Below are 11,960 nucleotides of genomic sequence, written 5' to 3' on the forward strand. Positions count from 1 at the left end.
CCAATGTAATAACAACTGTTGGAATATGTAATCCACTCCCCAGGACAATGGCCACAATGATGTGCTAAATAAAGATACGAATTACTATCTAGACAATATGAATTTTTAAAAATGAAAATTATTTTACATATTTGCAAAGGTATAAACCTATATGTATGCAACATATCTATGCATCTTCACAGGCTGGTAAATATGTAGTTTTAAAATACCCAGTCACTTATATACAGGTGCGCAATAAAGGGTCAGCCTCTCATCTCCTAATTGTGTTCCCATATAAAGCAAACCAGCAAACAAAAATCCACTCTATACATGTCTTGAAAATCAATGAACAAACTAATCTGATTTTTAAGGAACAATAAATAACTTGTATCTTATCATATTACAGCAGTAAGAATTTGAACACAACAGATAGAAAGCATAGTGATTTTACTTATAGTTGATGACAAGGGAATGCCTTAATCTTTATTTATGAACATTTATTGCCAAATTTTATAATTTTTCACCCAAAATTTTATTTTTGTACAGCCTAAGACCAAGAAAAAATAAACTGTACAATATTAAAACTTTAAAAATTATTATATACCTTTCTGAGTTCTTGTATTCAGGGAAGAATTGTTGTGCTTCTGTATTAATGTAGCTAGAAAAATTAAAGTAATATTTGTAAAAAATTAGCATCTAAATCAATCATAATAATTTTAAGTTTTTTGAATTTTTTTGTATTAGAGTTAGAATACTATGGAATAAAATTGATTTTAAGAAAAATTTGATAAAGTAATGGTGGTTTTTTGGAAAAGTATTTCATAGATCTAAAGAACCAAATTTTACCATCTCATATAGTTCTTATAATTCTTGATTTAACTACTTTCAAAAATTAACTTCTATTTCTCAGTAAGATTTTTCAGACTCCTAGAATATATTTTTGAGTTATGAAATCCAAATATATGCATACGATTGCATCAGAAGTGAATACTTTCAACAATTACTCTTTCATTTATTCTTTGACAACTTCAGAATAATCATTCCACATTTAGTCCAAATATATACATTACAATGAGAACTCTATTCCCTGAAAATATGAAATGTTTAGAGGCACATTCAATCATTAACGTGAAAATTCCCCTTGTAATCTTCTAAAATAGACTTACAGGGAATAACAGCTATCGTTACCACAGAGGCCATTAAGACAAGACAGATAATTCCCAGGATCCCAACAAGGAGCTTCTCTGGAGCTGACGGTAAATCTGCAGGGAGAGAAATGGGAACAGTGTGAAAGGAGAGGTGGATACAGTCGTTTAGAAGATTCACAGACAAGAGAACCTGAATGCACAGGAATCATACAGAGAAACTTGGACCCCAAACCCTCATCTCCCATTGTAATCGTTTTCTCAGAATAATATACCACTGCATTTTCAGTAAAAATCATGCTCCATGAATTATTTGACAAAGACTACAAATTTCAACAATGAGTTAAATCAGTCTTCAAATTTTATATTGAAATAGCATATCTCAACTTGGAATTCTGATCTTTGCAAATAGAAAATATGTGAGCACTCCCTTGTCTTTCCCCACATTCCTGTACCCCAAGCTGCACATCCTAGACTGTTACATTGAGGATCTTTTAAATGCTTTACCTTTGCAGTGATAGGTTTTGTCATTCCCTTGAAAATCCTGAGAAGCTTTTTGAAGGTTTAATTCCGCATAGGTTATTTCCTGTTCAGTTGCTAAAATGGAGCTTTTATTGCCTTTAGGTTTTCGTTGCTGCCTCTTTGGGTTTGGGGGCAGATTCAGGTCTGAGTAGATTACTCCTTGGTTATCCATCTTTGCAGTGTGTGATGTCAGGGACCGTACTCTATAATAACAGTAGCTAAGAAGTTAATAAATGGTTTATATACAAGATTCCCTAGTACAGTTAAAAGGGTGAGGTGGAGAACGAGTATTGGAGCTCATTTTGCGTTAAAGAATCTAAAGTTCTTTCTCTAATTTTCTTCAAGCCTAAACAAGTTTCTTATGAATATTTGTTTTAAAAAAAGATTTTTGGGCCGGGCGCGGTGGCTCACGCCTGTAATCCCAGCACTTTGGGAGGCCAAGATGTGCCGATCACGAGGTCAGGAGATCGAGACCATCCTGGCTAACACGGTGAAACTCCGTCTCCACTAAAAATACAAAAATTAGCCGGGCGCGATGTCAGGCGCCTGTAGTCCCAGCTACTCGGGAGGCTGAGGCAGGAGAATCTCTTGAACATGGGTGGCAGAGGTTGCAGTGAGCAGAGATCGCACCACTGCACTCCAGCCTGGAAGACAGCGTGAGACTCCGACTCAAAAAAAAAAAAAAAAAAAAAAGATAAATTTTCTGCATTTGACAAAATATTATTGCTGGGGCAACGAGAAGCAATAAATTACTAAGGAATAAAGAAGTTCAGGAATAAAAATATGTTTCTTAAAGTCTGATGCTTCACCTGTGTTAAAAATTAAAATGTTGTATTAGAAAAACTTCTGCACTCATTTTTATGTTAATTTTGAAATCCAGTAATGGTTAAGACTATGTGGTCTGCACATGAGTAACAGTAAAGTTGACATATATATATATATATATAAATTTCTTGCACTCTATTACTTTTATTTAGTAATTTATACACATTAATGAAAATCAATAGGGGTAATTAAATGGTCTTTTCTTAATGGCTGAAATGTTCTAAGAAATTATTAAAAATTATTTATTAAAAATTATAAAAATTTAAATATTTGTATATGACAGAAAATGCTATGTGACACAGCTGACTTATGCATAACCTAAATAGTATTAGGAACACTACATAAATTGTTAATACTTATAGAAGTATTGGTAATTTAATTAGTAATTGGTAATTTATTTCCTGGCTAAATTATGAACCAAAAAATGATAAATAAAAGTATAGGTAATTCATGTTAAAGCACATTTCATTTAAACTTATAGAATGATTTTATGGTTGTGAAAGTGAGTAAAGGCCACTTTAGTTGTATAAGTACTTGTAAAATTTCAAATAATGTAATTAAATCATTTAGTCAATGGGCTCTGGAGTCAGTGAGATCTAGAATTAATTCGAGCTTTGACATAATTAATGTGTGACCTTTAAAAAGTTATTCTATTTTTAATAACCCAGTTTGTTAATCTAAAACAGGAATAAGAACATATAAAATGTTGCATGTAAAACATTTACCACTCAACCTGGCACTTAAAGTTCTCAATAAGCATTAGATATTTTAATTATTATTTTAGTCACAATTGTTAATGTTACTGTTTCTGATTCATGTCAGTTAAAGCATGGAAAGTAAATCTTCAGATAAGTCTCGTATATCCGTGGGCTAAATCTTTTTTTTGCAATATTTTGATCAATTTTTAAAAAGTATTTTGATTGTTTTTTATTACCTTTAGCATTTTATGTAATCTACCTCATTCTGATTTTTATTAAAAATAAAAACTGCTTTTATTTAATCTACATGTCTGAGGAATTGTATTTGACTTTCATCAATTGATTAATTTAATAATCTTTAATGGCTAAGCTAAATATAAATTATTATTATTCAAAGATACATGATGTACTGATTACAAAATACAAAATTAATTGTTCATTATTGTGATGTTAATAGGTTTCACTTAAATTATGTTGATCAACAAAACCACTAGGTTTCTATAAACAATAATTCGAAAACTTTAAGAAATCCTTCAACATATTTCATATTTTAGGTTTTTACCCTGAGTTATTCAAATGAAGACAGCAATATTCTACTTTGATTTTATTGTATATTAATTATACCTCCTTGTATCATATTGAGCACTTGTAATCACCCACTAAATGAGGTAGGCTAGTAGAAAGTTGGAGAGTAGCAACACATACCTTCTGTCCCCAGAAAGTCACACATCCTTTAGTGGAGAGGCCAGGTTAGTCTCATAAAAAGGCCTGCTATAGCTGTGTAATAAAAGGTGAAATTTAAAGGCATAAATCCAGGACAAGAACAAACAATGCCTGCCATCTTCGCAGACTGCCCTGTGAAGGCTCAGAGTGAGTCGAGTGGAAAAAGTAGATTTCTCATCAACGTGTTACTAAGGTTTGAACAGGAAATTCTACACATGGGCTATTGTGAAATCAGTTTTATCTCATCACACACCTCCAAAATATAGGATACTTGGTCTATTAAAAGTACAAGGTTGACTTTGAAAGTGTGTCATTTAATTGGTCCATTTTTCAAGTGCCTATAAGAATTTTTTTTTTTCTGTCTTGATCACAAACATTGCCAACCCTCACCTTGTTAAGAGTGCCTTTTAGACTAGGTTGCTAAATTTTAACATTGCATACTTCTTTTCTTTATATTATTTTATTATGTCACTTCCATTATAATAGAAAACATTCTAAAACTCATAGTAATATTATCAACTGATATCTACTGATTTTTTCCTTAATTATTCTGAAAAATTACTGCAGTAATCACTCAATTGATTGTAGCTGGCACAAAAAGCATCATTGCCAAAGTTATATTATTAACTTCTCTTAGTTCTTAAACTTTTGCATTTAATTTTTTTAAATAGATTATTTAATCTTCAGATTTCCCTTGATAAAAATAAATGTATCTTGGAAAGGTAAAATATTAATCAATTTTGAAATATATTAGCATACCAGAAATTGAAATATTAAATAGCTATGCATTACATTCTTCATTTATTCATTCTCCACCATAACAAATTATCTCAACTTTGATAGAAATATTTAGTTGTAAAGGACAAAAACTGAAGTCAAACTATGTATGGGGAAAAAGTAATTTTAAAATCTTACTAGGAGGAAAGTCAGTAAATTGGCAGAATAAGTGGTCCCCCACACATATGCCCCCACAGCAACAATAATTTTTCAGCCATCCACAGACAAAAGTTCCTTTGAGGGAGTTTTGGAATTCAAGTAGGAGTTTGTAAAATGCCAGTGGAACCCAAGACCTAGGAGGGTTGTTTTAGGGAATAGATTTGCATCCAAGTGGCAGACTTACCAACAGTGATTCCATCTCCGGACATGAAAAGGGACCCATCCTCCTGTGGACTTGCCTTCAGCCCCATTAGGCCTTGGTCATGCTGCCAAAACCATTTGCCCAGGGGCCCAGGAGGAGACTCACACACTAGTGTCTCAGGAGGTATGCATATCAACTGTAGTCTCAGTGTAGACCCTGAAACAGCCCTCTAACTTGGCTTTAACTACTGTCAGCCACAACTTGAGATCAGTCCTTTACCCACAGAGACTTCCTGGGAGACATATACATCTGTACCTCTGGGGCATGCTTGCTGGCCTCTGTCCTATAGAAGACACTAAAATGAATCTCCACTCAAACTCCTCTCAACTGTGACCTGGGTTAATCACAGGAAATTGCTGTGAGACTCACTCATCTTTGTCAGCAGTATAGGCTTGCTGACTTCAGTTCCACGGTAAAACAGCCTTGAATCTTGACCTTCACCCTTCTCAGCTGTGGACTGTGAGCAGTCTTGCCACTTCAGGATACAGAGGGACGGCTTGCGCATCCATGTCCCAACTAGGAGACCATTGACCTAGGTTTCACAGCAGATCCTTAAATTGGACAGAAAAGGGGCTTCAACCCTTCTCAGCTATGCTAGAAAGCAGTTTGCCCACACAGGGACCTGAAGAGAGACATCATTAGTGACCCTGCAGACACAGACCTTAGTTTTATTTCAGATCTTGAAACAATCCTGGATCAAGCTCCAGCCCAACTCAACTACAGTCTGAGGCAAGTCTGCCTGCCCACAGACCTGCCAGAAAACACACTCAACCATGACCCCAGAGACAGACATGAAGACACTGGTTTCAGCTATAGATCCCGAGGAAACCTTGTGACTTAGCACTAACTCCTCTGTGCCACAGGTTGAGGAACCCACTCAGAGACCCATGAGCAGCCTTCCCAGCAAACTAGATAAACTCTTCCCCAACTACACACCTAATAATAGACCCACCATTTACAGACCTTGAAGTGGACCCTCATCCCCTCCCCAGCCCTATACAGTATGATTCTGGAGCCAGTTTGGTCCTCTGAGGCACTAAATAGGATACAAGCCTGCTAGAAGCCCTAGTAAAAGGATCATGAACCAAAGATCCCACTCTGGACCCGTAAGCAACCATGTGATCTGGCTGTAACCCCATTCAACCATGATACCGAAGGCAATCTCATCAGCCCAGGACACCAACAGGAGAAGCTTTTAACCTACCGAAACCAGTCTGTAAAGACTGAAAGATAGTCTGCTCTTTCAAATGCACAGACACCAGTACAAGGATAAACAAATAACAAAGCATCAGAGAAATATGACACCACCAAAAGAAACTAATAAAGCTTTAGCAACTGATCCAAATAAATGGAGATCTATAAGTTTCCTTTAGGATAATTCAAAACAATCATCTTAAAAAATCTCATGAGATGCAAAAGAAAAGAGTACTAAAAAATCTAAAACAAAAAATACGTGAACAAAATAAAAATTTAATAAAGAAATATAAACCATTAAAAAGAACCAAACAAAAATTCTGGAGCTGAAGAACACAATGAAAGAAATAAATAAGTCAACAGAGAGTTTCAATACTCGACTCAATCACGCAGAAGAATTAGTGAACTCAAAAAAGAGTCTTTTAAAATTAACAAATTAGAGTAAAAAAAGAATAAAAAGTGGCAAAGCATGAGACCTTTGAGACCTACCAAGAATATGGTATAGAAAGTACAGAAACTTCAGAAGGAGAAGAGAGAGATAAAAGGTCAAAAATATTTTTTCTTTAAAGACATACTGTCTGAAAACCTTCCTCACTTGGGAAGGATATGGAAATCCAGATATATGAAGCTCAATGAATCATGAGCAAGATCAGCCCAGAAAAGACTATTATGAGGCACAATATAATCAAATTGTCAAAAGTCTAAGATATGAGAATCTCATGGGGGGTTTTGTTTATTTTTTAGTTTAATGTGATCCCGTTTGTCCATTTTTGCTTTGGTCTCCTGTGCTTGTGGGGTATTACTCAAAAAATCTTTGGCCAGTCAATTGTCCTTGAGAATTTTTCCAATTTTTTTTCTTTCAACTTTTATTTTTAGATACAGGGAGTACATGTGCTGGTTCGTTACATGGGCATATTATACCAGAATAGTGAGTATAATCCAAAGAAGGTAGTTTTCTGAACCATTCTTCCCTAATCTCCTCTCCCCTCTAGTAGTCTGCTGTGTCTTTTGTTCCCATATTTACGTCTAAGGGTGCTCAGTGTTTAGCTCCCACTTATAAGTGAGAACCTTCAGTAGCTGGTTTTCTGTTCCTGCATTAATTTGCTTAGGATTATGGCCTCCAGCTCTGTCCATGCTGCTGTAGAGGACATGGTTTTATTCTTCTTTATGGCTGAGTACTAGTCCATGGTGTATATATGCCACATTTTCTTTATCCAATCCACCACTGATAAGCACGTAAGTTGATTCCATATCTTTGCTGTTGTGAATAGTGCTGTGATAAAAATGTGAGTGTGTGCATCTTTTTGATATAATGATCTATTTTCATTTGGTTATATTCCCAGTAGTGCAATTGAGGGTCAAATGGTAGCTCTGTTTGAAGTATTATGAGAAATCTCCAAACTGCTTTCCACAATGGTTAAGCTAGTTTACATTCCCACCAATAGTGTATTAGCATTTTCTTTTTTCTGCAGCCTCACCAGCATCTGTTGTTTTTGGACATTTAAATAGTGGTCATTCTGACTAGTATGAGATGGCATCTTATGGTGGTTTTGATTTGTATTTCTCTGTTGATTAGTGATGATAAGTGATTTTCAATATGCTTGTTGGATACTTGCATGTCTTCTTTTAAGGAGTGTCTGTTCATATCCTGTGCCCATTTTTAAATGAGGTTATTGTTTTTCCTTGTTGTTCTGTTTAAATTCCTTATAGATTCTGGGTATTAGACCTGTGTCAGATGCATAGTTTGCAAATAATTTTTCCCATTCTGTAGGTTGCCTGTATATTTCATTAATAGTTTATTTTGTTGTGCAGAAGCTTTTTAGTTTAGGTCTCATTTGTCAATTTTTGTTTTTATTGCCCTTGCTTTTAAGGACATAGCCAAAAAATTGTTTGCCAAGGCTGATGTTGAGAAGAGTATTTCCTAGGTTTTCTTCTAAAATTTTTATAGATTGAGGTATCACATTTAAAATTTTAATTATCTTGAGTTAATTCTTCTATATGGTGAAAGGTAAGGGTCCATTTTAACTTTTCTGCACATGGCTAGCCAGTTATACTAGTGATACAGGAACGAGAAAGAAATTATTTAGGCAGATAGTGAGGGTAAAGGAATTCTCAGCAAGGCTTCCCTTTTAACAAAAAGCAGCCCCAAATAACTTTTCTAACAAAGAGCAGCCTGAAAAATCGAGCAGCAGACATAGATAAGCAGGCTGGAGACTTGCATGCGTGCATGCTGGCAGCTGGGCCAATAGAAAAGGGGCTGACTGGAAGCCAGGCATTTTCAATGTGGAGGCTCCATCTTCCCTTTTCTTTGTCACTAGTAAAGAACCAGGCAACATGGCCAGGTAGACAACCATCTGCATAATAAAAGATTAGAGTTGAGTGGCCAGCTTCTTTAAGTGCTATGCAAATGGCATGCCTAGTCTGACCAATCTTTCATGCCCTATGTAAATCAGACACTGCCCCCTCAAGCTCATCTATAAAACCTTCTACATTTCACTGCAGAAGCAGCAACCCATTTTCTCCAGTACTCATCCCTGGGCAAAGATCTCTTCTCTTTCTTTTGCCCATTAAACTTCCTCTCTTAACCTCACTCTGGTGTGTTCACGTCCTAGTTTTCTGTGGTCGTGGGACAACAAACCTCAGATATTACCCCAGACAACAAGGCGATTTCATAGCATCATTTATTGAATAGGGAGTCTATTTATATTCTTTTTTTTCTTGTCTGTCTTTTTGAAAATCAGATGGCTCTAAGTGTGCAGCTTTATTTCTGAGTTTTCTATTCTGTTCCATTAGGATAGATGTCTACTTTGTACCATACCATGCTGTTCTGATTACTGTAGTCTTATTGTAAAATTTGAAGTTGGACAGTGTAATGCCTCCAGCTTTCTTCTTTTTGCTTAAAATTGCTTTAGCTATTTAGGCTCTTTTTTGGTTCCATATGAATTTTAGAATAGTTTTTTTCTAATTCTGTGAAGAATGGCATTGGTAGTTTGATAGGAATTGCACTGAATCTGTAAATTGCCTTAAGCAGTAAGGCCATTTTAACAATATTGATCCTTCCAATACATGAGCTTGGAAAGTTTTTCCATTAATTTGTGTTATCTTTGATTTTTTTCAGTAGAATTTTGTAGTTCTCCTTGTATAGATCTTTCACCTCCTTGGTAGGCTGTATTTATTCCTATGTATTTCATTTTCTTTGTGTCTATCATAAATGGGATTGTGTTTTATATTTTACTCTCAGCCTGGACATTATTAGTGTATAGGAATGCTACTGCTTTTGGTACATTGATTTTATATCCTGAGACCTTACTAAGATCATTTATCAGTTCTAGTAGCCTTTTGGCAGTCTTTTTCTCATCTTTTAATTTTAGGTTTAGAATACATGTGAGGGTTTATTACATAGGTAAACTCATGTCGTGGGGGTTTATTTACAAATTATTTCGTCACCCAAGTATTAAGCCCAGTACCCAATAGTTATCTTTTCTGCTCCTCTCCCTCCTCCTACTACTCACCACTCTTAAGTAGACCCCAGTGTCTGTTATTTCCTTCCTTGTGTTCATAAGTTCTCATCATTTAACTTGTACTTATAAGTGAGACCATGCAGTTTTTGGTTTTCTGTTCCTGTTAGTTTTCTGAGGATAATAGCCTTGATCTTCATCCACATTCCCGCCGAATATATAATCTTCTTCTTTTTTATGGCTGCATAGTATTCCATGATGTATATGTACCACACTTTCTTCATCCAATATGTCATTGATGGGCATTTAGGTTGATTCCTTGTCTTTGCTATCATAAATAGTGTTTCAGCGAACATTCACATACATGTGTCATTAAGGTAAAATGATTTATATTCCTCTGGGTATATACCCAGTAATGGAATGGCTGGGTCAAATGGTAGTTCCTCTTTTAGCTTTTTAAGGAATCACCATACTGCTTTCCACAAGGGTTGAACTAATTTACACTCTCATCAATGGTGTATAAGTGTTCCTTTTCTCCACAACCTTGCCAGCATCTTTTTTTTTTTTTTTTACTTTTATATAGTCATTTTTACTAGTGTAAAGTGGTATCTCATTGTGGCTTTGATTGCATTTCTGTAATATTTGTGACATTGAGCTTTTCTTCATATGCATGTTGGCTGCATGTATGTCTTCTTTTGGAAAGCATCTGTTCATGTTCTTTGCCTGCTTTTTAATGGAGTTTGTTTTCTCTTGTAAATTTATGTTCCTTATAGATGCTGGATATCAAACCTTTATCAGATGCATAGTTTGCAAATATTTTCTCCCATTCTGTAGGTTGACTGTTGACTCTGTTGATAGTTTCTTGTCCTGTGTAGAAACTCTTAAGTTTAATTAGATCCCACTTGTCAATTTTTGCTTTTGTTGTAATTGCTTTTAGTGTCTTTGTCATGAAATCTTTGCTCATTCCTATGTCCAGGATGGTATTGCCTAGGTTGCCTTTCAGGGTTTTTATGGTTTTCGGTTTTACATTTAAGTCTTTAATCTATTTTGAGTTAACTTTTGTATATAGTGTAGGGAAGGGGTTCAGCTTCATTCTTCTGCATATAGCTAGACAGCTATCCAAGCACTATTTATTGAATAGGGAGTCTTTTCCCCATTTCTTGTTTTTGCCAGATTTTTTTTGAAGATCAGATGATCATGAGTGTGCAGCCTTATTTCTGGACTCTCTATTCTGTTCCATTGGTCTATGTGCCTGTTTTTGTGCCAGTGCCATGTTGTTTTGGTTACTATAGACCTCTATTATAGTTTGAAGTCAGGTAATGTGATGCTTCTAGCTTTGTTCCTTTTGCTTAGGATTGCTTTAGCCACTGAGACTCTTTTTTGGTTCTGTATGAATTTTAAAATGTTTTATTTATTTAGTTCTGTGAAGAATATCTTGGTAGTTTGATAGAAATAGCACTGAATTTGTAAATTGCTTTGGGCAGTATGGCCATTTTAACAATAATGATTCTTCCTACCCATGACCATGGGATGTTTTCCCTTTTGTTTGTGTCTTCTCTGATTACTTTGAGCAGTGTTTTGTAATTCTCATTGTAGACATCTTTTACCTCCCTGGTTAGCTTTATTCCTAGGTATTTTATTCATTCTGTGGTGATTGTGAACAGGATTGGCTTTCTGATTTGGGTCTCGGATTGACTGTTTTTGGTGTATAGGAATGTTAGTAATTTTTGTATGTCAATTTTGTATCCTGAAACTTTACTGAAGTTGTTTATCAGCTGAAGGAGGTTTTGGGGTGAGACTATGGGGTTTTCTAGATATAAAATTATGTTGCCAGTAAAGAGAGAGAGTTTGACTTCCTCTCTTCCTATTTGGATGTGCTTTATTTCTTTCCCTTGCCTGATTGCTCTGGCTAGGACTTCTAATACCATGTTCAATAGGAGGGGTGACAGAAGTCATTCTTGCCTTGTGCTGATTTTCAAGGGAAATGCTTTCAGCTTTTGCCCATTCAGTATGATGTTGACTGTGTGTCTGTCATAGACAGCTCTCATTATTTTGAGATATGTTCCTTCAATACCTAGTTTGTTAAGAGTTTTAAAATGAAGGGTTTTGAATTTATTGAAAGCCTTTTCTGTATCTATTAAAAAATCATTTGGTTTTTGTCTTTAGTTCTGTTTATGTGATGAATCACATTTATTGATTTGCATATGTTGAACCAGCCTTGCATCCTGGAGATGAAGCCTGCTCAGTCATGGTGAATTAGCTTTTTGATGTGCTGCTG

At 35.3% G+C, this 11,960-nt stretch overlaps 1 protein-coding gene across 1 annotated transcript in view; it reads right to left on the reverse strand.

Annotated features, from left to right (window-relative positions):
* KLRC1 (killer cell lectin like receptor C1) overlaps positions 1-5,361 on the reverse strand; it is a 6,468-nt gene extending 1,107 nt beyond the window's left edge. The window contains 6 exon segments of the mRNA XM_032159611.1: positions 1-64; positions 584-637; positions 1,146-1,241; positions 1,632-1,849; positions 3,875-3,946; positions 5,013-5,361. Coding sequence (XP_032015502.1) covers positions 1-64; positions 584-637; positions 1,146-1,241; positions 1,632-1,818 — 401 coding nt within the window. The 5' untranslated portion in view covers positions 1,819-1,849; positions 3,875-3,946; positions 5,013-5,361.
* Between the last annotated feature and the right edge of the window lie 6,599 nt (positions 5,362-11,960).

This window comes from Hylobates moloch, unplaced genomic scaffold, assembly GCF_009828535.3.
Source record: "Hylobates moloch isolate HMO894 unplaced genomic scaffold, HMol_V3 SCAFFOLD_8, whole genome shotgun sequence".
Lineage (NCBI taxonomy): Eukaryota > Metazoa > Chordata > Mammalia > Primates > Hylobatidae > Hylobates > Hylobates moloch.